This window comes from Phyllobates terribilis, unplaced genomic scaffold, assembly GCF_046119375.1.
Source record: "Phyllobates terribilis strain yellow unplaced genomic scaffold, ASM4611937v1 Scaffold_3__8_contigs__length_932513732, whole genome shotgun sequence".
Classification (NCBI taxonomy): domain Eukaryota; kingdom Metazoa; phylum Chordata; class Amphibia; order Anura; family Dendrobatidae; genus Phyllobates; species Phyllobates terribilis.
Window position 1 is genome coordinate 872,416,216 of NW_027362763.1, and position 27,780 is coordinate 872,443,995.

A 27,780-nucleotide genomic window follows, 5' to 3' on the forward strand; every position below is an offset into this window, starting at 1 on the left:
AATGGACCTATGTGTATCCATGATTACACACATCTCATAGTTATGTGTTTCTCCCTTTCATCTGCCTCCTCTTCTACTGACTTTAGGGTAGCAAGAGCAGGATTAAACTACACATGGTTTTAACCATGGTTACACATAAGCTTGTATAAGAGCTGTAAGCACAAGATAGTAACATATTTTTATAAGTAGATGTATTTGCAAAGGTTTCACTTTTTAGGCTTATTAGCATACTTGTTATACAATTTCTAGAGGACAAAGCAACACGGAAGGCCTGGTAATATTATTATTATTATTACTTATTATACCGCCATTTATTCCATGGCGCTTTACATGTGAGAAGGGGTATATATAATAAAAAAAAAGTACAATAATCTTGATTCTTGAACAAAACAAGTCACCGACTGGTACAGGAGGAGAGAGGACCCTGCCCGCGAGGGATCACAGTCTACAGGGGATGGGATATTCAGCGTTTTCTAAGATTACCTTTTGTGGAATCAACATTTTACCCAGAGTCTTCCTCATGTTTTCTGTAATGTCAGTAATAATACTGTCCTGGATAATGCTTTGGCAAGCAGCAATGGCAGAAAGATAGATGAAGTGAGACTTACAGGATAGCCAGGTAAGAATAACTGCTGGGGAAGAAGCAGCCACAGAGTGGTCGCCTGTTCATAAAGAAGGGTGGGCTGATTTTGTTAGTTGACCTTCTTTTCACTTTACACTCCTGACATGCTACTGATATAGTAAACAGAGATTAACTATTACAATATATCCAGGGTGGTTGGAGCTTCAATGAGTAATAATAAATTATTGTTTCTTCCTCTTATAAAATTTCTTATTATTGGGAAGATTTTGTAACATCACTGAGGTGATACTTTATCCCACAACAGCTATTTTGAATGTGCTGTAATTGCACCAAAAGAGATGTGACTGCCATGCCAGTAACTGCCCATCTTCGCCTCAGCACCCAGAATTTTGCTCTTCTTGTGCCAGTGCTTGAAGGAGGGGACCATGGAGTTGCTGATACATTAAACATGCATTTTTGATTATGATTATAGCAGGTTTGGCAAAACTGTTCTGGTTGAGGCCCCTTCCTTATATAGAAAGTACCGCAGGAAAGCAATGATTTTTCTTTGATTGCAAGGATAGTCTACTGTTAGGACATGCTAGGAAGGCTTACCAGATGGCTGATACTGCATAGATCGTGCAATAAAATGGTAAATCCTGCAGACTGATTTCTTTAAAGGGAGTCTGTTAATGTAATGAGATGGACATGCTGCCCACATTCCCCTCATGAAGAAAAATGTGATGTAATGTGAATTGTGATGTGCGTTAAAGGTGTTAGCAATACTGATAGTGTGTGTAGTTTGACCGCAGGGACAGTTGGGGGTTATTTTGGGACTAGCCCACAGTGGGAGCGGATGAGTTGCAGGGAAAATGACAATTTCCTGTCAGAGAGTCATATAGGGCCTGTAGTGCACAGCAAGTGGACCTAAGGTTCCAAGGTGAGCAGTGCCACATTCTGGGGTGTCCCTTTCTGAGAGGAGATCAAAGTAAAAGGGATAGCGAGATCCGGAGCAGAAGTGACTAAGAGACAGAGTGACCTTCCGGAGACGAGTCTTGGGAGAGGACGCCTAGCCACAAGGCCCCAAGTCTATAACTCTTAAAGGTAATGGACTTAGACAGGACTGAGTATGTGAGACGAGTAAAGTGTCCCGGGCGAGAGTTCTGTCGTACTGGCCATACTGGCACCCTAAATGGAAAAGAAGACACAGAACTGCAGGATGAATACATGACTCTGGTTAAGCAGGACTGTAGTGTTAAAGCTGGGTTGTGGTGAAGTAGTGAGAAACAGTAGAAACAGAAGACAAGTAGAAAGAGTAAAAGAAGGAAGGAAACTGTGTGGAAAATGCTTCAAGTTGTAAAGGAAACATACACACTATCTCTTATATACATTCCCTACCAAGTTCCCATTCAGTAAAAAGTTTATTTCTAAATAAATTATGAAACATCTGGTCCTGGCAAACCAGTAACATCAGTTACATGCGACCTGCATGGGCGTGAAACCCCCGCAGCACAAGACTGCACACCCAGCCAGGACCCCCACCTTCATGGAATGTGCTGAGGTGTAACAGACAAGTACCTTGCCCATGGCTACTGCCCTGCAACCCGTTATATTAGCACAAAATGACTGTTCAAATGAAGTCCGGATGCTCGATGCGCCCTTGGTGTGGCCAAACATTTAAGTGCACCTTCCCACCTACTTGTTCTAATTCTATCCCCCACTCCCTTCCTTAATTGACAGCTCTGTCTTTCAATGAAACAGGGGAGGGCGGAGATAGATAGAAAAACAGGTAGGTGGGAAGGTGCACTGAACTGGTTGCATCAGGTGGGCCCCAAGCGCCTGTGGTTGATTTGAGCAGTCATATTGTGCTGACAAACCCCCTTTAATATCTGTTTTGGTTAATACAATACTTGCATTTTTTAGTAAGTTTTTAAAGAACTATGGGACCAATTCTTCAAAACTTTTAAGTTGTGTTGTGCAAAAATTGTGCGACTTTTGCCGTTTTCATGGCAGTTTGAATTGGGGTGGAGCCAGAGCAGACCCAGACCTTGGCCACGCCTGCCCATCAAATTAAAAAATGTCAGTATTTCATCTGCTAGAAGTATTACTCCCATCTCTGGAGTAGTATTTCTGGCATGGCACACGGATGTGCACACCACAGAGGTGATACACCAAATTCATTAAGTGGCATGCACCTCTTAAAGGAAAATTGTCACTAGTTTTATGGCTTATAAACCCTGTCCATCACCTTTAAAATCATGTAAATTTGGCTCCTAAAATCCCTTTATATCCTCATCCCTGCATACCTCTGAAAAACGCCACTTCGTCTATCTAAGTGGATGATGTCTCTACGTGAAGCCGGTGCTTGTGCATTACATGACTTCATGCTGCCAGTCTCAGATTCCACGATGCAAGACTTCGAGCACTGTGTGGATGATGTAGAGATGTAGTGAATGCACTTCCATCCACATAGAAGAGGCGGCGTTTGAAGGCACTGATCACAATCTGGATTCGCCCATCAAACCGGACCACATACTTTTTTACATGCATTGCGAGACATTTTTTAAACACTTTTTCAGGGGTATTCAGGAGCATATATGAGGATTTAAAGGATATAAAGGGGTTGTAGGAACCACATTTACATGATTTTAAAGGTGATGAGCATGATTTATACAGTAAGCCATAAAATAGTGCCAGGTTCCCTTTAATGAATTTGGCACCAGGTACTCCAACAAGACTGGCGTAGGGTGAGCATGGGCTACGCCAATTTTGATGAATAAGCCCCTTTTAGTTTTGCCATCCCTTTTATTCTTCTGGGAATGCACAGCCGCTGCCGACAGTGTCAGGATGTGCAGGGATACACCCTATTGACATGGAAATGGGTAGCACTCGCTTGTCAATTTTATCTTAAACTTATAGGAGATATAACAGAGGAACAGTACAATGCAGCGCTCCGAGAAAACCTACTCCAGAACTGAAAAGTACAAGGATATACTAAATCCGACATGTCAGGAGAGCTGACCTCCCCTCTTAGCATGGAAGGAATATGTTAATGGTACAGAAGAAGTTTAGTTGTTGTATAAACATTTGTTTCCTCTGCCAAATGTAAGGCATTTAGTGCTCTCCAAATATTCATGTAATAGAATTAAACATGGAAATTATAATAATATACTGTCAACCCTTAATTGTGCACATTTTCCTTCAGCTACGGTAAAATAAATGACTAGAATATTTTATTTCATAGATTTATTTTAAGCATTAAAACATAATGTTCTCCGCCATGATTTAAAACAGTGTGACTTTCAGGAACTCTGAGGTTGGTAGCATTAAGGCATTATTTTATAGAGTAGAAAGCACTATGGTTAATTGCTAATTAATTAGTAGTTACCGGAGCTGAGAAATGGAACATTTATAATGCACAAAAATATTCTTTTATAGTGAGTACTAGAACAAAGAAGCAGTATATGAGGAGGTCTAATTATCGGTAAGACTGACTGAACAATAGTAAGCTTTATATCTTGGTGTGAGGAGTTGACCGTAATAACATTACAGACTGTCCTGAACCTTGAACATATTGTACATCGCATTTTTATCTTTTTATTGGGTGATGTTCTTTTCTAACTGATTGTAAAAGAAAACATTTCAAAAGTTTTATTTCTACAAATAAATATTGGTTAACTTCTTTGTGTAATGTGGAAAGGTAACTGGTGGTTGTAGATGTGAGACTAAGGCTATGTTCACATCACGTTTGAACCTATGTTCAGTGGCTCTGTAGGGAGGACGTAAAATGGGATCAGGGCGTTTGGGCTGGCAAGCCTACTGACTATAATGATGGAGACGGAGTCACCATGTGCTCTGAAGAACATCATTTTCAGCCGTATACACCTGGTTGAGGTGGTCTACGTCTTGCTGTCCTCCAATAGGCATGTACGGCCAAAAATGGTGTTCTACGGAGCACACTGTGACTCCGTTTGCATTATTATAGCCAATGGCCCAGTCAGCACATACGCCCAAAACCCATTTTGGGTTTGGACATAAGCCCTGAAGAAGCCACTGAACATAGGGTCAAATGTGATGAAAACTCTGCCTTACAATTTTTCCATAATTATGTACTTCTCCTTTGGCTAGAAATAAACACCTGACCACAGAAAGGTTCTTAGGTAAAAATTTATTTTAGGAGAATCGAGCTACAAACAAATTATTCTCTAATTTCCATTCCAGGAAAGAAAAGTAATATATTCCTATTTTCAACGTTAAAATATTGCACTCTACTGACATGTTACGTAGGGTCTATTCAGACCACATTTTTGACAGTTGTGGTATTAAAGTATATATAAAAATATATGTATAGTACAGATGCAATCCAGATGCAGTTCTTGTGCTGTCCATTTTTAACACTGCAATGTATCAGAGAAGCTGTTTGTTTGCATATGAGAAAATCACTTATAAATCACTGATAGTAAAAGCAAACACTGACCAAATAATCTAACTAAAAATCTGATCCTGAACACTGATGAAAAAAATGCTTGTTTTCTTTTGTGTATGAGAAAAATCACTGATGTCTGAATGATGCCTAAGACCTCATGTGCACATGTAATATGGCGGCAGCTCCATATTATGGAATCGTAGGAACCCTGATTGCCAACACAAGGCCTTGACATGTCAAATTAATATAAAGCAATGCGGTCTGGGTCCCTGTCCCACCTACAACCTAACCATGTAACTGAGTTGTGAATGAAGGTGCCACGTGTGGATTCCGGGAAGGACTGTTGGGACAGTGGTGCTGGGACTGGAGGGGATGCTAGTACTTGCAACCAGAGCAAGTATTGAAACTTTAATTACAATAGTTATGGGAATACATACTCCTGCTGCCATGTCTGGACTTGTGGAAAAAATACCCGTCTAAAAACCTTCAGTGGTATCTTCTAGAAGTAAAGTGGTCCTGCTAATTCCCAACACTGTAGAATACTCTGATTCCCACCATAGAATCCGCTATGCTTTGGACTCTCAATTTATGAATGCCGAATAGACAGTTATTCAAAATGAGACTTGTAAAGAAAAGAACTGTGCAAAGACAAGCGATCTTACCTCCACTAATTTCCTTATATGTTTGTTAATAATTGTAGGGTCAGGCTTTGACGTCACACCAGAAGCCCAGTCAAGTGGTACATCAGGTTTATTAGGAGTTGTAGGGGAAGTTGGCTGTGATGATATAGATAACCACAGATATTATTAGTGTTTGAAAACAGACATTGCAGATTAATTAAGGGTTAAACAAATCCTTTAAGGGTATGCAGAAATAGTATAATGAAAAAGATTCTAACCATTTTTTTTTTTTACAAATTTTCATCTATCCCCCACATACGTCATTATCAGTATATCCAAGCAGTCAGACCGGTACAGTAGAACAGGAGACCAAACGATCCCTGTGCTCGACTATTTTTGGCACACCCCATAGACAATGAATGGAGGTGATCGGTGGAGGGACTGAGGGGTCGAACTCCCCACCAACGTACCAGGCATCACCTATCCAGTGGTCTTATTTTCATGAAATGTGCTTATTGTCAGCATATATAGCACTTCTGTTTACATTCAAATGCAGAAAATGTATAGGCAATGAACATATATGACATATGTATGTTGATGAAAAATAAGCACACCCAGGATATGCCCCAAACATGACATGGATAGAGCTGAACACCTGATTTTTAGATAACAACAGTCTTAGGTTAACTCAGAAAAGATCGATATGATACATTGTTCAAACTCTGCAACTGTGCAATGACTAATATATTCCAATAATTTGTATGATGAAACTGACATTGAGTGTTCGCTCACACCAGCGTATACAAGTGTTATCTAATGTTTTATCGGACAGCACTCAGACCAATTTATTCAATGGAGCAGTGCTGATGCACAATTTTTTTCAGTGACAGAATGTGTCATTGAAAAAAATGGCAGCATGCTGAGATTTCACTCGGAAATCGGATGCCACTCACCATAGACTTGTAAAACATTGGACTGCAGTCAGATGACATCTGAATGCAGTCAGATTTCCTTGGACTCACAGAATGGAGAAGACAGAGAAATTTTGTTCTCCACCTGCTCCTCACAGTCTCTTCCTAGAAAATCAAGCTGACACTCGGATCAAAACTCTGTTCAGTGTTAGATCAGAGTGTCCTTTGCATCAGATGAGAAAATCTACAGCCGTCTGACTATAGCCTGAAAATAAGTTTCTTACCGATTTTGGATTCCGAGGCTCAAGCACCAATGAAAGTTTATAAATATCATCTTCTGTATGGTATAAATCAAGGGATAACTGAAAGAAAAGGAAAAAAGATGTCACACATTGCGTCGGACCCCTCACTGATCCAATATTATCGCTTCAGAGAACCTTTTAAGACTAAAAAAAGAAATTCTGAAAGTGATGATATTCATTACACAAAGCAAAATATTCAGAACAAAAGCCAGAAGTCTACTTGGAGTAAGATTGAGTGCCAGTATTTATTCAGACATCGGGTTTAAAGCCAGAGTGTATTTTACAATATTGATAGTAGAAATCAGATTCTTGGAATTCTGCTATGGATGTGCCAAGGATACATTTCATTCTATCCTTGGTGCTGGCTCCATGGTGTGTTCCATGGTGGATCTGTGACCTTTTCATGAGTAACATGCAAATAGAATAAAGCACGATAGGGATATTTTTTCACAGCACACATTTTTTTCCAAAGCATGTGGATGGTGCAAGAAAAAAAAAAATACAATTAATTTGCATTGGGTGGAGAAGTTATTATTATTATTGTTTATTACATAGCACCATTGATTCCATGGTGCTGTAAGTGAGAACGGGTTACATACAAAACACAAGTCGAAATTAAAATGAAGAAACTAATAGTGACAGACTGGTACAGAGAGGAGAGGGCCCTGCCCTTGTGGGCTTACCTTCTACAGGATAATGGGGAAGGAGACAGTTAGGATCAGGGGTTTCGACAGCTCTGTTGTAGGTGAAGCGTTGGCTCTGGAGGTGGCGGAGGGGTCATTGCAGGCTCTTAACTGATCTGAAGAGATTGGTTTTCAAGTCCCTCTTGAAAGTTCCAAATGTAGGGGATAGTCGCAAGTGTTGGGGTTCAGTATTCCAGAGGATGGGGGATACTCTGGAGAAGTCTTGCAGGCGATTGGGTGAGGAACGTACAAGTGTGGAGGAGAGAAGAAGGTCTTAGGAAGACCAGAGATTATGTGTGGGAAGATATCGGAAGATCAGTTCAGAGATATACGGAGGAGACAGATTATGGACGACTTTGTAGGTTAGCATTAGCAGTTTGAAATGGATACATTGTGTAATTGGGAGCCAATGAAAGAATTTGCAGGGGGAAGAAGCAGGGGAGTAGCGTGCAGCAAAGTTAAGGACAGACTGGAGAGGTGCGAGAGTGTTAGCAGGAAGGCCACAGAGGAGGATATTGCAGTAGTCAAGGCAGGAGATGGTGAGGGCATGCGCTATTATTTTAGTAGATTGAAGGTTGAGGAAAGGATGGATTCCGGAAATATTTTTGAGTTGGAGGAGGCAGGAGGTGGAAAAAGCTTGAATGTGTGGTTTGAAGGACAAGGCAGAGTCCAAGGTTACTCCAAGACTTCAGATACAGGGGAAAGTTGCCAGATCCAGAATGTGTGAACATAGCCTAAAATCTCATGCAAATTGCAATATTATGGTGACATTTTGTACAATGCATTAGTAGGGAATCATTAAAGGGGTTTAAGGCGGTGACTTAAGTCACAAACTTAGCCAAACCTACACTCTGAGAAAAGCTACAAGCGTACGATTTAATGTGGCCACATTCAGAGAGAAGTCAAAAGTGTATCCTTTTGGCATCCTTCTGGCAAGTATGTGCCCATACACCATTTATTTAAATGTATAGTTATGGCTGAGGGGCGGTACGTAAACCTTACATCACCAAGCACAGTGCAAATAATCAGATTGAAGTACATCATTACTAAAGTCTGAAGAGTCTGTTCTATGAGTCTTGGTTTGGCGAATGCTAGGAGAGAGTGACTTGCCTGGCTGCATTGTGCTAGTTGTAAAGTTTGGTGGAGGAGTTATAATTCTATGGGGTTTCAGAAGTTGGAATAAACCCCTTGGTTCCAGTGAATGTACATCTTAATGCTTTAGTATACCAAGACATTTTGAAGAATTGTAAGGTTTCCACTTTCTGGGCCCTTATCTGTTCCAGCATGACTGTGTACCAGTGCATAAAGCAAGTTCATAAAGGCATGGTTGGGTGAGTTTGATGTAGAAGAACTTGACTGATCCACACTGTGCAATGACCTCAACACCATCAAGCAGGTTTTTAATTAAATAAATTAAAAGCCCTCTCATTTAACATCCTTTTTTTACCTCAAAATGCTCTTCTGTGTAAATGTGCAAAAATCCCTATAGGCACATCTAAAAAAATAGCTTTCCACAAAGAGTTAGAGCTGTTATGGCTGCAAAGTGGGGACCAACCCCATAACTCCATGCCTATAGGTTGAGAATGGGATGTCATAAAAAGTCCGATATTTTGTAATGTGTAGATACCTCAATACTTTTGTTCATATAGTATATCCCCAGGTCACAGTAGTGGAACTTCCTACTACACATGCGATCAGGCTTTAGTCTAAGGCCACGGCCCAACTATCAGTATTGGGTCAGTATTTGGTCAGTATTTTTTCTCAGGAGTGGGAGCCAAAACCAGATGAGGAACAATCAGAGAAAAGGTATAATAGAAACAAGTCACCAATTCTGCAATTATCACCCACTCCTGGTTTTGGCTTCCACTCCTGGGAAAAAATACTGACCGAATACTGACCAAATACTGATAGTGAGGCCATGCCTTATTAACATTCTAGGACAGGTTTCCATTAAGGTAGCAAGGCAGCCATTTTGATGTACTACCAGTGATTTCTTTCCTACACAGAATATGGTTTGGTAATTAGAAATGAGTGAATTGATAAGTAATTAATCAAATTTGTTAAAAATTTCTTGAAAATTTTGGATTCACATAAATCCTAGTTTTTCAGGATTCCACTCTTTCAAAACCAGCAAAATGGTGGGCAATTCTTTTAAGAGCCGGGAAGGGGTTAAGAAATAATAAAAGGTTGCAAAGGTATCAACCACTAAGGACTCTGAAATTTTAATATTTTTCTATATATTGGTACAAAGACATATTTTTCTAGTATTAAAAGATTATGCTCACCGGCTGTTGTCCAGCTCATCAGATGTCCTGCCACTCGCTCCCTCTGGTCTTTGGATTTTTTGGTGCTGAGTAGGACTCGTGTAGGGGCACAATGCACTTAATTGACTAAATCAATCCAATTGATTCTGACAGCCAATCTGAGTGAATACTTTTAGGAGCTTTGCTCATCTCTACTGTTATTTACAGTATCGGTGAATAGTTCATACACACCTGTTTATGCAATGGTTTTCCTTGTTCCGATTGGATCTCCATAAATGTTGCCTCAAGGTTTTGCTGCCTTCAGTCTGAATTTGCAATGTGCACATTCCAATAAGAATAAGGAAAATCACTGCATAAACAGGTGTGTCCAAACTTTTAACCAGGACTGTATCATGACATTTTTCTTTATTTTTCTATTCCCAGAGAACCTTTAGATCTAGATTGATTAGATGTTTGTACTGCCTATTTAAAAAGACACGCTTTCTACAACTACAAAATAATGGTTCTGCAAACCCAAGATCTCAGTTCACATAAATATAACATCTCTGAAGGTCAGGCTTGCAAGCAGTGAAATAACTCTTGGATTTGTCTGGAATGGCATTGAATAGCAGACTGTTGCAATGTTACGTACAACTATTGGACAGATGTGGCTCTATTTTTTAGAAGAAAGCAGCTTTTCTTTCTTTCTGAAACAGTATAACCACATAAAAAGAATTTAAAGGGGTTTTCTGGCTTTGAAAAAAACCTTAACCCCAGCTGTAGTTTGTTAGAAACAAACAAACAAACAAAATGTGCTTTTAGTTATCCTCCAGTTCTGAGTCTCTACCACTGCTCCCTGTGTCTGTTATTGTCTATAGTGATGAGCGAGTATGTTCCGTTAACCCTTTTGGCGAGCAGGGTCAGGTGCTCACCGAGTATCTTCAGCGTGCTCGGCCGTTATGTTTTAGTCACTTCGTGCACATGATTTGCGACTGTTTGACATCTTTAATACATGTGAGGAATGCTTAAGAAACAGGCATTTCTCGCATGTATTAAAGCTGTCAAACAGTCGCAAATCATGTTCACGGAGCGATGAAAACTTAACGCCCGAGCACGCTGAAGATAATAGAGGCTCGCCAGAGCATGCTCGTAAATCTTGAGTAACGAGCATGCTCGCTCATGACTAGTGCTGACGTGACGTCAGAAGCTCTGCAGTCAATAATTGAACTCGGAGGCTTTGTCCAAGTTGTTGCCAATAATAGACTCCAGGAGCAGCAGCAGAGTCTCTACGCTGGTTCCAGAGCGGTGAGTAAAGCACAGTTTGCTTTTTTAAAACAAACTTCAGACATGGGAGTAGGATTTTCTAAAAATGGAAAACACACCTTAAAAAGAGAATCTGTCAATAAAACTTTGAAATGTAAATCCATTGACACTTTTACATCTTCTATGTAATTACCATTACCAGGTGATTAGCGTTTAATTCATATGCATATGAAGTATTAATTGCTCTGGTTGTGACACAGCATAAGGAGCCACTGCCTCCGAAGGTTGTTTCTCTGACTAGCACAAGCCTCTTTATCTTGACTTATAGGTCACTTCCTGTGTAACATTAAGCCCCAAGCAATGAAATCAGACAGTGAGTGATAAACCTAGCTAAAGAGGCTGGTGCTGTGTTGGGAAACAACATCAGGTGGTAGAGGCTTGTTAAGTGCGCTGTCATACCCAGAGCACTTAACATGCATCATTTGCATATAAATTAAAGAACTAATTATTAGAAGATATAAAGATGAAATTCCAAATATCTGCATGCCTATATAGGTGGGTTGGGAGGTTGATCATACTGAAAGATTCCCTTTAAAGTAAACCTATCAGTTGATTCATGTCGACCAAACCACAGTCGTATGAATCAGAGCCTGACTGCATGACTGCATGCCGGAGCAGCTCAGAGAAAATATAGTTGGACAATCTGGCCAAGGAACATAGACGGAGACATAACTAGTCCGGTGCCACACGTCTTTTCCCTACACTGCTAGAGGTAATCCATAAGTCTTTTGCTATGGGAGAAACCTGCTAATCACTTGTGTGGATCTGGAGAGAAACTGGCCTGAGGTGGTGCTGGACTAGTCTCTTCTCCGGTTATTGTCCATGACCAGATCTTTTAACTATATTAACGTCTGAGCATTTCAGGGAAAAATATACTTGGCTGCAACAGGCTCTGATTCATGCTGCTAGTGGTTTGGGAAGTATGAATCAGCTGACAGATTCCCTTTAAAGGGAACCTGTCACCAAGAAAATGCAGTTCAATCTGCAGGCAGCGTGTTATAGAGCAGGAGGAGCTGAGAAATTTGATATATACTTTAGTGAGAAAAGATTCAGTATTACCTGTGCTTTAATCATCTAATCCTCTGCTGTTTGTGGGATTTTGGGTCCAGTGGGCGGTCCTATCAGTGATTGATAGCTTTCCTTGTATAAGTTTGCATACAGAGAGAGCTGTCAATCACTGATAGCCCAGCCCACTGGACCCAAAATCCCAGAAATAGCAGATGATTAAATGATTGAAACACAGGTTATACTGAATCTTTTCTCTTAAAACAATATATCACTCTACTCCATTCCCCCTGCTCTATAACAAGGTGCCAGTAGATTGAACAGTATTTTCATGGTGACAGATTCCCTTTAAGCCTAAATCTTTTGACAGGGGTTACTATGTTTAGCTTGCTAAATGGACATAATGTAACAATGCTAAATAAATACATACTGTTAAGAGGTTAATTAAATCCATATTGGTTTCTAGATGATGTGAGGCACTCTGCAGTGAAACCAGTTCATTGAGGGTGACATATAACTGCTGCATTTTCACTGTATTTACTTTGTTGTCATCAATCCAGTCAGGGAAAATAACATGCAAGGCTATTAAGTCTTTTAAATGAACACCTAGAATGGGAATCTTGAATCCTTCACACTCTGCAAAGGCTTTACGATAATTACAGTAGTTTCCATTTGATGAGACCAGCTCAGTCATTTCATTCCACACCTGCAAGAGAAGTGAGAAAATATTTTATTGATAAACCAGACTGTGTTTTTTTACTTATTCTATTGAACGTGAAATGTGTCTGATCTTTTGATTTCAGAAATTATAAGAAAAAGTGTTTAGCATTTCTTCATGCCTTGTCGAGCATCCTGCCTCTATCTCAGGGATCTTACAAGGGTATAATCAAAGTAGCCGAACTGCAGGTGCATTTTTTATTAATAAATGCTATTCATTTTATAATGCTTATTAGGAATTACTTTCATTTTCTCCAGTCTCATGGAGTTCCTACAGGTCTATATAATTTTCCTAGGCACCCTATATCTCACCATTTGGAGAATTTTTTTAGTGCAAAATACATGATACAGCATGCCTTATTAGTACACATATTAACTGTACTGCAGTAGAAAGTCAATGTGTGACCCTTTATTTTATTTTTTAAGAGCCCGAGATTCGAGATTATGCTCTTGTCTTGAGTGCACTTAAAAAAAGTTAAAGGTGCCATAAAAGTGCACAAGGATGTGGTCTATCGCTGCCTGCACCAAAAAGAGAAGAGCCCGGCCAATAGTCCTTTCCCAATTCCTCTGTTCCAGAAAGCCACAAGGTCAGGGATTGATGCCCCCTAATTTCCAAAGCTTAAGCAGAACCAGTTGTGGTCAAAGCAACCATTTGTACTGGCTGCCACCTCAACAAAACTGAGAGCTAAGCGTAGATTGGCTCCCCTTCTTGGAAATGGGCCAGGATCAAGCAGAATGACCACAAACTCCCTTCCTAGATCAATTAGGTGACAACCCATAGAGAAACCGCACCCCAAACAGTATTAGTGATGAGGACAACAAGTGAAACAATTCAAATAAATAGTGAAATTGTTCTAAGCGTAATGGTGGCAGGAAACTTCAGTCAGGAAATGTACAAATTCTCCATACTAGCCAAAAAGCCTGAAATAAGGGTATGTGCTTAGAAGTATGAAAGAGAAATGTCTGATCCTTTAATTGGTCTGCAAATAAACTCTCCTTTAGATGAAAGCCATTTCTTACTGCCACCAGAGGGGTGTATAAATTTGGAGCCACACAGAGGTACTGTATATGTTCAAAGAAGTCTGTAAGTGCAGTATCAAAGATCTGTACAATGCAAATTCATAATTCAGCAATATAAAATCTCTTCTTGGACTACTGATTATTTTAACAGCTTTAGGCAATACTGGCTGTTAAAATATTTCCTATGTCATTGCAAAGTTCAAAATATATATCTATGTACATGTAGCACCCCGAGGGCTCGGCTGCTACAGGGGTATTGCACCTCAGTCCAGAGGTGTGATATTCCACTCCCGGGTAAGGATGGAGTGTGGACCAGGGCTCAGTAAGCTGCATGCACCACACACACCCCATTTCCGAGGAACAGACCAACGGTGCTCCCACTAGACAGAGTGCAGGCACGACAGCTTCTGTTCCTGGCTGGAGTGGGGAGGGGGGTGGAAAACCCAGTGGTGTAGGAGCAGATAGGGGTGGGTTTCTGGGCATAGATAGGAGCCCATTGGTTGCTAGTCACCTGGGCTCGGGTGTCAGAAGAAGGTATAAAAGGTGGGCACCATCTTAGAACAGGGTCGAGTTCAGCCAGTTCAGTCAGGAGGAGAAGAGGAGAGGAGCTCAGCCAGAGAGGGTTGACAGGGAGCTGTGGCTCAGTCTGGGCCCAGCTCCAGAGGCAGGCCTGGAGTGGAGGCCAGAAGCAGCCGAGAGAGAGAGGAGGAGGAACAGAAAGGAAAGTAAGAAAGGAACTGGAACAGAGGAGAAAGGAAGCAAGGAACACAAAGAAAGGCCCAGAGACACGAAGGCAGAAGGAACCCCATATGCCCAGAGGAGATACTGGGTGAAGGGTTGGCAGAATAGGGTACCGGAACCCAAATTGGTGGAGGCGACTAATCCTCAGCCAAAACCGGAGGTTGTGACCACATCTTGGTGCGACCCCTCACTACATCAACCAGAAAGGCATACCGCATAGGGTCAGGGAAACCGGGAGAGGTTTCGCCAACAGAAGGCCCGAGGAAGCTGGACAAAGGTGGGTCACTGGTGGGGACGGCCAGTAGAAAGGAAGAGAGGGGAGCTTTGAACCACGCTCTGGAATTGCCTGGGAGTTGACCGAGTCCCTCACCTGGTGGACGCAGCACGGCTTGGGCAGTCATCGCCTGCAGCATTGACCTGAATAACAACCGTGAGTAAAGCTTTGGAAACTGCAATTACAAGTCTCTGTGATTCCTTGCCGCTCCTGCACCATTAGCACTGGGACACTCACACCATCACTACCACCATCATCCACATCAGCTGCCCTGAGGCCATACTCCTCCCGTGGGGAGTTATCCCATACTCAGCTGCGCAACCAACATCAGCCTCAGCGGTCGGCAGCGCAGCGGCGGTCCCCACTGACCGCAATCCACGGGTGGCGTAGTCGGACACTTATTACAATACAAGAAGACTGCCACTGGTTTGACCACCCTGGGCACGGACCGGGTCACCGCCACACGGAGACTACAACCCCCAGCATCCTACAACAGGCCCGGTTCCGGGTTCCCCAGCACAGGCCCAGGGGGCGCGTCATACATACCTTTGTTACATCAGAATTGAGGTGTGCATGAGTATCCTTAAGGCGAGATATAGAGCTATGGCTTAGTCCACCAACCACAGACATCAGTGTATTGAAGTTCTGGAGATCCAGTAATTTCTGCAGTAAAATGAAACAAGAAATGAAAAATAATCTAAAATAATCTAGTACTTGTGATTACATGCAGTATAAAATTCCTTGGTAGTTTTTTGCTACTATAGCACTCCATTTTCATTGATGCATTGACATTAGAATTTGAAAACCTTACATATGTTGGTTGAGTATTACAATACAAAACAGGAAACCCACACAACAAAAATCACCCTCTAGATGCACATATTGCCCAAACAACATTGAAACAAAGATAAAACTAGACCCACTTAATTAAATTTCAAAATATACAGCGGGTGAAATAAGTATTCAACACGTCACCAATTTTCTAAATAAATATATTTCTAAAGGTGCCATTGGCATGGAATTCTCACCAGATGTCGGTAACAACCCATCCATTCCACACAAGCAAAGGAATCAAACCATAGATGTCCATAAGTTAAGTTATGTGTAATAATGAGAAATTACACATGGAAAAAGAATTAAACAAACTTACTGAAATTGAATTAATACTTTGTACAAAAGCCTTTGTTGGTGATGACAACTTCAAGATGCCTCCTATATGGAGAAACTAGTCGCATGCATTGCTCAGGTATAATTTTGACCCACTCATCCACACAAACACTCTTCAAATCCTGAAGGTTCTGTGAACTCTGAGTTTTAGATCCTTACATAAATTTTCTATTGGATTCAGGTCAGGTGATGGCTGGGCCATTCTAATAGCTTAATTCTCTTTCTGTGAAACCAATTGAGAGTTTTCTTGGCTGTGTGTTTGGGATCATTGTCTTGCGGAAATATCTACACTCATTTTATCTTCATCATCCTGCTACATGGCAGCAGATTTTTATCAAGAATGTCTTGGTACATTTGTCCATTCATCCTTCTTTCAATTATATGAAGTTTTCCAGTGCCATATGCTTAAAAACAGCCCCACACCATAGTGTTCCTATCTTCAAACTTTACTGTTGGTATGCTGCTTTTGGAGTGATATGCAGTGCATTTTGTGTTCCAAACATCGTGTGTATTATGGTATCCAAAGGGTTCAATTTTGGTCTCATCTAACCAGACTATATTCTCCCAGTATTTCACAGGCTTGTCTAAATGTTGTTGAGCAAACTTTAAACGTGCTTGAACATGCTTTTCTTCAGCAACAGAGTATTGCGCGTGGATTCAGGCCATGGAGGTTGAGTGCATTACTTATTGTTTTGGCTCTTGCAAAACTCTTCTGATAATTCTTTTCACTCCTTTGTCTGAAATCTTGCAGGGAGCAGCTGGTCATTGCCTGTTTATGGTAAAATGATGTTCTTTCCATTTCCGGATTATGGGCCCAACAGTGCTCACTGGTACCTTCAGTAGTTTAGAAATTCTTCTGTAACCAATACTATCAGTTTGTTTTACATCAATAAGGTTGCGAAGATCTTGAGACAGCTCACTAATTTTACCCATCATGAGATGTTACTTGTGTGACACCTTGGTAATGAGACACCTTTTAATAGGCCATCAGTTGAACCTGCTGACACTATTGTTCACTAAGTGGCAGGGCTGCTTTCTAATTACTGATGGATTTCAGTTGGTGTCATGACTTTCCATATCTTTTTGCACCTCTCTTTCTTCACATGTTCAATACTTTTTCCCGGTGTTATTTCTCATTATTACACATAAGGTAATTTATGGACATCTATAGTTTGATTTTCTTTGACTGTGTGGATTGAATGGGTTGTTACGAACATCCGGTGAGTATTTCATGTCAACAGCACCTTTAGAAATAGATTTTCTTAGAAAAATTGGTGACGTGTTCAATACTTATTTCACCCACTGTATCCTTATTAATCAAGAATTAACAGTAGCTAAAAATAAAAGGCAAATACACTAAATTAAATCAATACATTAAAAAAGAATGATAAATTAACCCCTTAAAGGTGTTGCCAACCACTGAGTAACTTTTAGTCTAGCCATGTAGCTGTACACACCATTAGGATTCATCTCCGCTTGCTGGTTGCTACAGTCGTCACACAATTTGCATACTTGTGGTCATGTGTCGACTAGAGTCTCCCAACCAGTTATTTCTACAGGTGCATCTCACTAAATTATAATATCATCAAAAAGTTAATTTATTTCAGTTTTTCAATACAAAAAGTGAAGCTCATATATTATATAGAGTCATTACAAACCGAGTGATCTATTTCAAGTGTTTATTTCTGTTAATGTTGATGATTATGGCTTACAGCCAATGAAAACACAAAAGTCATTATCTCAGTAAATTAGAATACTTTATAACACCAGCTTGAAAAAGATTTTAAAATCCGAAATGTTGGCCTACTGAAATGTATGTTTAGTAAATGCACTCAATACTTGGTCAGGGCTCCTTTTACATCAATTACTGCATCAATGCGGCGTGGCATGGAGGTGATCAGCCTGTGGCACTGCTGAGGTGTTATGGAAGCCCAGGTTGCTTTGATAGCAGCCTTCAGCTCGTCTGCATTGTTGGGTCTGGTGTCTCTCATCATCCTCTTGACAATACACCATAGATTCTCTATGGGGTTAAGGTCAGGCGAGTTTGCTGGCCAATCAAGCACAGTGATGCTGTTGTTTTTAACCAGGTATTGGTACTTTTGGCAGTGTGGACAGGTGCCAAGTCCTGCAGGGGAATGAAATTTCCATCTCCAAAAAGTTTGTCGGCAGAGGGAAGCACGAAGTGCTCTAAAATTTCCTGGTAGATGGCTGCGCTGACTTTGGTCTTGATCAAACACAGTGGACCTACACCAGCAGATGACATGGCTCCCCAAACCATCACTGATTGCAGAAACTTCACACTGAACCTCAAGCAGCTTGGATTGTGTGCCTCTCCACTCTTCCTCCAGACTCTGGGACCTTGATTTCCAAATGAAAATTGGAACTCTGAGACCTTGTGGAGTGTGTCAATGACTGCCTTCTGGACATCTGTCAAGTCAGCAGTCTTCCCCATGATTGTGGAGCCTACTGAAACAGACTAAGGGACCTTTTAAAATGCTTAGGAAGCCTTTGCAGGTGTTTTTTGTTAATTATTTTAATTTACTGAGATAATGACCTTTGTGTTTTCATTGGCTGTAAGCCATAATCATCAACATTAACAGAAATAAACACTTGAAATATAGCACTCTGTTTGTAATGACTCTATATTAGTGTTGAGCATTCCGATACTGTAATATCGGGTATCGGCCGATATTCGCGGTATCGGAATTCCGATACTTAATTCCGATACTTTTACAATATCGGATACCGGAATCGGAAGTTCCCATAATGCCTGCGCTCTGCAGTGCTGCTGTACCTGGCTGGACCCAAATATAGTGCAAAGCCCCACGTCAATTTTTTTTTAATTATTTCAGGAAATTCATGAAATAATTAAAAAAAAATTATGTGGGGCTTCGCCCTATATTTGTGTCCAGTCAGGTACAGCAGGCAGGAACGGGCTGCCCCCAACCACCAGCTGCCTATTTGTACCTAGCCGGACACAACAATATAGGGAAGCCCTTTTTTTCTTAATTATTCCATGAATTTCATGAAATAATTAAAAAAAAAAATACGTGGGGCTTCGCCCTATTTTTGTGTCCAGCCAGGTACAACAAGGCAGCTGGGGGCTGGAATCCGCAGCGCAGGGAGGCCCAAGCTTTCTGGGCCCCACCCGCTGCAAATTGCAGTCCGCAGCCGCCCCGGAAAATGGCGCGTTCATAGAAGCGCCATCTTCTGGCGCTGTACCCAACTCATCCAGGGCCCTGGTGCGGTGGCTCACTGGGTAATAAAGGGGTTAAGCCAGCTTGGCATTATCAGCTGGCCCTAAGCCCGAAATTCATGGGGTCACGCCAATATTAGACATGACCACCATGAATTTCTAGTAAAGTATTTAAAAAAAACACAGACACCCAGAAAAAAGTCCTTTAATTGAAATAAAGACACAATTCTTTATTGTTCTAAATTAAACCATACTTACAGTCACGCCCATTCCAGCTGAAGCCAACGATCTCCTGCAATAAAAGTAAAATAATAAAGCAACCTCATCCTTACCTTTCCATGGTTCCCAGGACAGCTTCAGCTCTGCTACATCGAGATGACAGGCTGGACCGCAGCAGAACGCTGCCATCCAGCCTGTCATCCCGCAGACACTGAGAAGCGCAGGCATGCTTGCGCTCCTCAGTGTCTCGCTGTGACGGCATCCAGATGAGCCGAGGTCATGTCCAATGAACTCAGCTCACCTCATGCACGTCACTGACAGCGTGGGAAAATTCTCCTGCACTCAGCGCTTCAGCGTGAGAATTTTCCCACGCTGTCAGTGACGTGCATGAGGTGCGCCGAGTTCATTGGACATGACCTCACCTCATGCACGTCACTGACAGCGTGGGAAAATTCTCACGCTAAAGCGCTGAGTGCAGGAGAATTCTCCCACGCTGTCAGTGACGTACATGAGGTGAGCCGAGTTCATTGTCGGCTCATCTGGATGCCGTCACAGCCAGACACTGAGGAGTGGAAGTATGCCTGCGCTTCTCAGTGTCTGCGGGATGACAGGCTGGATGGCAGCGTTCTGCTGCGGTCCAGCCTGTCATCTCGATGTAGCAGAGCTGGAGCCGTCGTGGGAGCCATGGAAAGGTAAGGATGAGGTTGCTTTATTATTTTTCTTTTATTGCAGGAGATCGTTGGCTTCAGCTGGAATGGGCGTGATGGTAAGTATGGTTTAATTTAGAACAATAAAGAATTGTGTGTTTATTTCAATTAAAGGACTTTTTTCTGGGTGTTTGTGTTTTTTTTAAATACTTTACTAGAAATTCATGGTGGTCATGTCTAATATTGGCGTGACCCCATGAATTTCGGGCTTAGGGCCAGCTGATAATGCCAAGCTGGCCTTAACCCCTTTATTACCCAGTGAGCCACCGCACCAGGGCCCTGGATGAGTTGGGTACAGCGCCAGAAGATGGCGCTTCTATGAACGCGCCATTTTCCGGGGCGGCTGCGGACTGCAATTTGCAGCGGGTGGGGCCCAGAAAGCTTGGGCCTCCCTGCGCTGCAGATTCCAGCCCCCAGCTGCCTAGTTGTACCTGGCTGGACACAAAAATAGGGCGAAGCTCCACGTTTTTTTTTTTTAAATTCATGAAATTCATGGAATAATTAAGAAAAAAAGGGCTTCCCTATATTGTTGTGTCCGGCTAGGTACAAATAGGCAGCTGGTGGTTGGGGGCAGCCCGTTCCTGCCTGCTGTACCTGACTGGACACAAATATAGGGCGAAGCCCCACATCAATTTTTTTTAATTATTTCATGAATTTCCTGAAATGATTTAAAAAAAATTGACGTGGGGCTTTGCACTATATTTGTGTCCAGTCAGGTACAGCAGGCAGGAACGGGCTGCCCCCAACCACCAGCTGCCTATTTGTACCTGGTTGGACACAACAATATAGGGAAGCCCTTTTTTTCTTAATTATTTCATGAATTTCATGAAATAATTAAAAAAAAAAAATACGTGAAGCTTCTCCCTATTTTTGTGTCCAGCCAGGTACAACTAGGCAGCTGGGGGATGGAATCTGCAGCGCAGGGAGGCCCAAGCTTTCTGCCCCCCCCCCCCCCCCGCTGAAAATTGCAGTCCGCAGCCACCCCGGAAAATGGCGCGTTCATAGAAGCTGGATGCTGTACCTGGCTGGCATACAAAAATATGGCGAAGCCCACGTCAAAAGTTTTGGGAAAAATTAATTAAAAAATAAATAATAATTTAGGGACTGCATCTTTATTAACTCCTCAAATGTCATTTAGTGTTAAAATAAAGGATTTATTTAAAAAAAAATTGACGTGGGGCTTCGCCCTATATTTGTGTCCAGCCAGGTACAGCAGGCAGGAACAGGCTGCCCCCAACCACCAGCTGCCTATTTGTACCTGGCCGGACAAAACAATATAGGGAAGCCCTTTTTTAAAAAAATTATTTCATGAAATAATTAAAAAAAAATTGACGTGGGGCTTCGCACTATATTTGTGTCCAGCCAGGTACAGCAGGCAGGAATGGGCTGCCCTCAACCACCAGCTGCCTATTTGTACCTGGTTGGACACAACAATATAGGGAAGGCCTTTTTTTCTTAATTATTCCATGAATTTCATGAAATAATTTTAAAAAAAAATGCGTGGGGCTTCGCCCTATTTTTGTGCCCAGCCAGATACAACTAGGCAGCTGGGGGCTGGAATCCGCAGCGCAGGGAGACCCAAGCTTTCTGGGCCACCCCCGCTGCAAATTGCAGTCCGCAGCCGCCCCAGAAAATGGCGCGTTCATAGAAGCGCCATCTTCTGGCGCTGTACCCAACTCATCCAGGGCCCTGGTGCGGTGGCTCACTGGGTAATAAAGGGGTTAAGGCCAGCTTGGCATTATCAGCTGGCCCTAAGCCCGAAATTCATGGGGTCACGCCAATATTAGACATGACCACCATGAATTTCTAGTAAAGTATTTAAAAAAACACAACACCCAGAAAAAAGTCCTTTAATTGAAATAAACACACAATTCTTTATTGTTCTAAATTAAACCATACTTACCATCACGCCCATTCCAGCTGAAGCCAACGGTCTCCTGCAATAAAAGAAAAATAATAAAGCAACATCATCCTTACCTTTCCATGGCTCCCACGACAGCTTCAGCTCTGCTACATCGAGATGACAGGCTGGACCGCAGCAGAACGCTGCCATCCATCCTGTCATCCCGCAGACACTGAGAAGCGCAGGCATGCTTGCGCTCCTCAGTGTCTGGCTGTGACAGCATCCAGATGAGCCGAGGTCATGTCCAATGAACTCAGCTCACCTCATGTACGTCACTGACAGCGTGGGAAAATTCTCCTGCACTCAGCACTTCAGCGTGAGAATTTTCCCACGCTGTCAGTGACGTGCATGAGGTGAGCTGAGTTCATTGGACATGACCTCACCTCATGTATGTCACTGACAGCGTGGGAGAATTCTCACGCTGAAGCGCTGAGTGCAGGAGAATTTTCCCACGCTGTCAGTGACGTGCATGAGGTGCGCCGAGTACATTGGACATGACCTCGGCTCATCTGGATGCCGTCACAGCCAGACACTGCAGAGCGCAAGCATGCCTGCGCTTCTCAGTGTCTGCGGGATGACAGGCTGGATGGCAGCGTTCTGCTGCGGTCCAGCCTGTCATCTCGATGTAGCAGAGCTGAAGCTGTCGTGGGAACCATGGAAAGGTAAGGATGAGGTTGCTTTATTATTTTACTTTTATTGCAGGAGATCGTTGGCTTCAGCTGGAATGGGCGTGATGGTAAGTATGGTTTAATTTAGAACAATAAAGGATTGTGTCTTTATTTCAATTAAAGGACTTTATTCTGGGTGTTTGTGTTTTCTTTTAACTTTGACTATGGGGTTAGTAATGGGGGTGTCTTATAGACGCCTCTCCATTACTAACCTGGGCTTGATGTCAGCTGGCATTATAAGCTGACATCAACCCCAACCCTATTACCCCCTGCCACCGCACCAGGGCAGCGTGGAAGAGCGAGGCTAAGTGCCAGAATTGGCGCATCCTATGGATGCGCCATTTCTGGGGTGGCTGACGGCTGGTGTTTCTAGCCTGGGAGGGGGCCAATATTCATGGCTCCCTTCCTGGGCTATTAATATCAGCCCCCAGCTGTCTGCCTAGCCTTTGCTAGCTATTAAATTAGGGGGGACCCCACGTCATTTTTTTGGGGGGGTTCCCCCATTTTAATAGCTAGTAAAGGCTAGGTATTCAGCTGGGGGCTGATATTAGTAGCCTGGGAAGCTCCGTGGGTATTACCCGCTTCCCAGGCTTCAAACATTTGCCCCAGCTGTCTGCTTAACCTCCGCTAGAGCCTAAAATTAAGGGGAACCCCACGCCAATTTTTTTTTAAATAAATCCTTTATTTTAACACTAAATGACAAGTACAGTAAGCAACACTGTCACTGTACTTCATATATATGTGACTGACATGTTTCTATCTATCTAATCTATGTGTGATTCTCTATTCTTTCTATTCTAAATTGTCGGGTACAGATGCTGAATTGCCGGCCGGCTTTCTTAAAGAGACGGTGCATGAAAACACTATTATTTTTTTAAATAAATCCTTTACACTAAATGACAAGTACAGTAAGCAACACTGTCACTGTACTTCATATATATGTGACTGACATGTTTCTATCTATCTAATCTATGTGTGAAGCTCTATTCTTTCTGTTGTAAATTGTCGGGTACCGGTGTATGCTGCTGATGAATTGCCGGCTTTTCATGTCATTCTACATTATTCTTAGTTGTTTTACTTCATGTAGAATTAACCTACAAGGAAAGAAAGGGTTTATTTTCATTCCGATATTTGTGTCCCATTGACTTGCATTGGTTTCCGGTATCGGAATCGGCGATATCCGATACTTTTTGGGTATCGGCCCGATCCAATCCGATACGATATTTCCTGATATCGGAAGGTATCGCTCAACACTACTCTATATAATATATGAGTTTCACTTTTTGCATTGAAGAACTGAAATAAATTAACTTTTTGATGATATTCTAATTTAGTGAGATGCACCTGTATCTTCTATTGATCAAAGAGGCAGAGATTTTAGTCTGCATGTGCCCACAAGTAAGCAAATCAATGAAACCAGCAAGCGAAGCTGAATCCTAACAGTGTGTCAATTACACACAGGTATTTGGCAAGCGACATGTCTTACTGAAAATATACTCAGGGGTGGACATTTAATTTAATTTTTGCCCTTTAGTTGTTTTCTCCCGTTCTTCCAAGAGCCAAGGTTTTTTTTGCTTTTCTATGGATATCGTCATATGAGGATTTTTTTGTGGGACAGGTTGTAGTTATGAGTTCCACCATTCACATTATTATATCCTGTTCAGAAAAATTGGAAAGAAAATTCCTAGTGGAATGTAATAGAGAAAAAATGCAATTCTTCTATTGTTTTGGGAGGGTTTTGGTTTTATGGCGTTCATTGTATGGTAAAAAATTATCTAAAGACATGATGTGCCAGGTCAGTATGATTAACATGATTGCAAATTTGCATGGATTCTTTTTTATCTACTGTAAATTATGAAAAAAAATTCAAAATTTTGTAGAAAATATTTTTCATTTGATTCACCTTTTTCCGAGACCTTTAACATTTCAATACATTTGTAGACTTCAGTATGAGGGCTTTTTTTGTATGCCAAGCTGATGGTTTAATCGACACTGATTTGGAGTACATAAAACATTTTGATTGCTTTTTATTGATATTTTAGGAAGGTGTTGTTACTCTAAAAAATAATTCTGGCATTACACTATTTAACTTGTTAATTGATTTTGGATTTTGATAGATTGTATTTTGAGGCTATGTGCCCACGTTGCGGAAATGAAGCAGAAAATTTCTGCTTCATTTCTGCAAGTAAAAATGCATGCGGAATTCCGCACGCGTTTGTCGCGCGTTTATCGCGCGATTTCCACATGCGGAATTGCCTTGCGTTTTTTAATGCATTGCAAAAGGCAATTCCGCTTGTGGAAACGCAAAATTAATGAACAAGCTGCGGATTTTTGAACGCAGCATAAACGCTGCGGAAAAATCCGCAGCGTGGGCATGGAACTTGTGGAATCCCCTTGGGGACCATGGGGTGCGGATTACAAAGCGTTTTACAAGCGTTTCCGCTGCGGAAATTCCGCATCAAAAACGCTTGTAATCCGCAACGTGGGCACGCAGCCTTACAGATGTGGTGTTATCAAATATGTAATATATTATTTTTTTAAAGTTTATTATTTTCATTTCTATATTTATTTTTATGTTTAAAAGAAAGGTGATTTGAATTTCTATATTTTTTATTTTTTGTATTTTTAAAAACTTTTTTATTTTTTTTGCTATATAATTTTGTCCTTTTAGGTGACTTTAACCTGTGATTGTTCTACTGTACATACATCAGTATATAACAGTATTGCAGTACATACATTCATTGCCAAAAGTTTTGAGACTGACTCAAATTTTGTTTTTGACAAAGTTTGCTTGTTTTTAGATGTTTTAGCCAGAAGTTTCTCTACATGATAACTAAGTGGCTCAGTGAATAAAACATTGAAATTTTGAGTCAATGGCTGAGGAACTCTCTAGATCAGTGTTTCCCAAACCCCATCCTCACGGCCCCCCACAGGTCATGTTTTCAGGATCTTCTTAGTATTGCACAGGTGAGAGAATTCCTGATGTCTTGATGATACTGAAAACATGACCAGTGGGGGGCCGTGATGATGGGGTTTGGGAAACACAGCTCTAGATCATAATCTCCTTGAGCAGCTGTGGTAAATCCTCAAAAAGCTGGTGGGCAAACAAAAATACAGAAATTGTGAGAATCTCCAAGAACTGATTAGACAAGAATGGGCTGCCATCTATCAGGCTTTGACCCAGAAGCTGATATCCAGGTGCCAGAATGAATTGCAGAATTCTTGAAAATAAGGGCGAACTCTTTAAATATTAGGTCTCTGCTTAAACTTGATGTATTTATCAATAAAAGTGTAAAAACACTTCATATTGCTTATAATTGTACTTCAGCAACAATAGAAACATCCCACTAAAAGATCTAAAAACACCAAAGATGGAAGTCTCCAATGAAGACCAGCCAGTGCCTGGGCTTCATAGGAGTCTCAAGATGGCAGTCATGGGGCATTTCAGCAGGAATCGGCTGCCATGGTAACTGTTTGATAACTGACTGCGTCATGGGCGACGTCCCCATTTAAAGCAGCCATGTCACATGGTGAGCATGTCCAATATCAAGATACTCTCACTTGCAGAATGTTTAGAAATGTAAGAAAATTAATTTTACCTCAGCCACATTGATGTACTTTGTAATGACTTCTGCTCTTTGCTGTGGGCTTGGTTTACTTAGAACCATAAGCTGAACCCACTTTGAGATTCCATTAAATAGAGCTATAGATCTTTCCAAAGTTGGGTTATCCACTAAACTTCCATGGATTACATAGCTTTGGTAGTCTGTAAACTGGTGAGAAACAAAAGTATACACATACAATTTAGACTATGCAATATAAAAAAATGAAACATTTTGGGGGCAATTCATCAAAGCTTTTGTGCTTGATTTCTGGCAAAGAAAGTGTATAAAAATCATATTTTTGCTCAAACACAAGATTTGAAAAAAAAAGTGACTTAACGTTTTTACGCCATTCTTGCCCTAGGCCCAATGAAGTAGGCAGAGCTGGGGCGGGACAAGGTGTGGCGACACTCGCTATGCCATAAGTCTAATGCCAACAGTGTGTACCTCGCCTGATTCATTAAAAGGCGTGCTCTTGATGAATTGGAACCTTTGTGTCCACACTTCTGTTCAGGAATTTCTTTGTCTGATCCGTCTTAGGGACAGACAAACAGAAATCTTGCCCAAAATGAATTAGTTTCATCTGGATTTCTTTTGACATATTAGAGAAGGAATTGGAATGGAAAAGGGGGCATCACATAGAACATTTTTTTTCCGCTCTGAGAGCTGACACAAAACAGAACCCAGACGGACCAGATAATAATCAATGGGGTCCCTCTGCTTTTGTCTGTATCAGTTATATCAATTTTCGTCATGAATTACATTTAACTGCCCCTAAAACAGAATGTAATGGAACACAAGTGGAAACCCAGTCTAATTTAAAAAAAAAAAAAAATCCCTCACAACCAAGGCATCGGCAAATTTGTAAGCTGAAATTGATATGTTTACTTATCAACCTTTTTACTACTATATAGGTACTGTACCATGCCATCCTACTATAGATGGCGGGCTTTTACTGGTTGGGTTACTATTTTTATTGGACTTGAACTCCCGGGATTGCTAATATATTAGCATATTAGGCAATTTCTTTTGTATTTGATGAGTACTTTGTCATGTATTTATCCTCGTAAGGCAGCCTTTTTTTAATTGACACGAGGAAGTGCAGCCATATTGGTTGTCACTTTTGAATAAACTTCTCAAAATATAATGGTAAAAGTGTCACTTTTTTATTGGGAGAATATACTGACAAAATGAGGGTTAATTTGGCAGTTTCTGAAAAGTGGATTCAACAATATTAATCAATATTTCTATATTTATGAGTTGAAATTTTCTTTACGAGTTAGAAGATCTGCAGGGCAATTATAATTGTCCTACTTGTTATGAGTGCATAACCGCACAGCCATCATATAGATTATGTATAATATTCAGGCTTGGACTGGCCCATCGGGGAACAGGTAAATTCTCCGGTGGGCCCTGTGCAGGATTGGGCCACTTACATGAGCAGTAGTTGGCAAAATACACTTAATGCACTATGTACAAATATAGCATCTC

General features: G+C 41.4%; 1 protein-coding gene across 1 annotated transcript in view; it reads right to left on the reverse strand.

Annotated features, from left to right (window-relative positions):
- RASGRP3 (RAS guanyl releasing protein 3) overlaps positions 1 to 27,780 on the reverse strand; it is a 161,210-nt gene that overhangs the window by 38,960 nt on the left and 94,470 nt on the right. The window contains exons 7-11 of the mRNA XM_073672631.1: positions 26,287 to 26,460; positions 15,374 to 15,490; positions 12,506 to 12,781; positions 6,804 to 6,881; positions 5,651 to 5,764 (exon numbers count right to left, since the gene is read on the reverse strand). Coding sequence (XP_073528732.1) covers positions 5,651 to 5,764; positions 6,804 to 6,881; positions 12,506 to 12,781; positions 15,374 to 15,490; positions 26,287 to 26,460 — 759 coding nt within the window. The remainder of the gene's footprint in view (positions 1 to 5,650; positions 5,765 to 6,803; positions 6,882 to 12,505; positions 12,782 to 15,373; positions 15,491 to 26,286; positions 26,461 to 27,780) is intronic.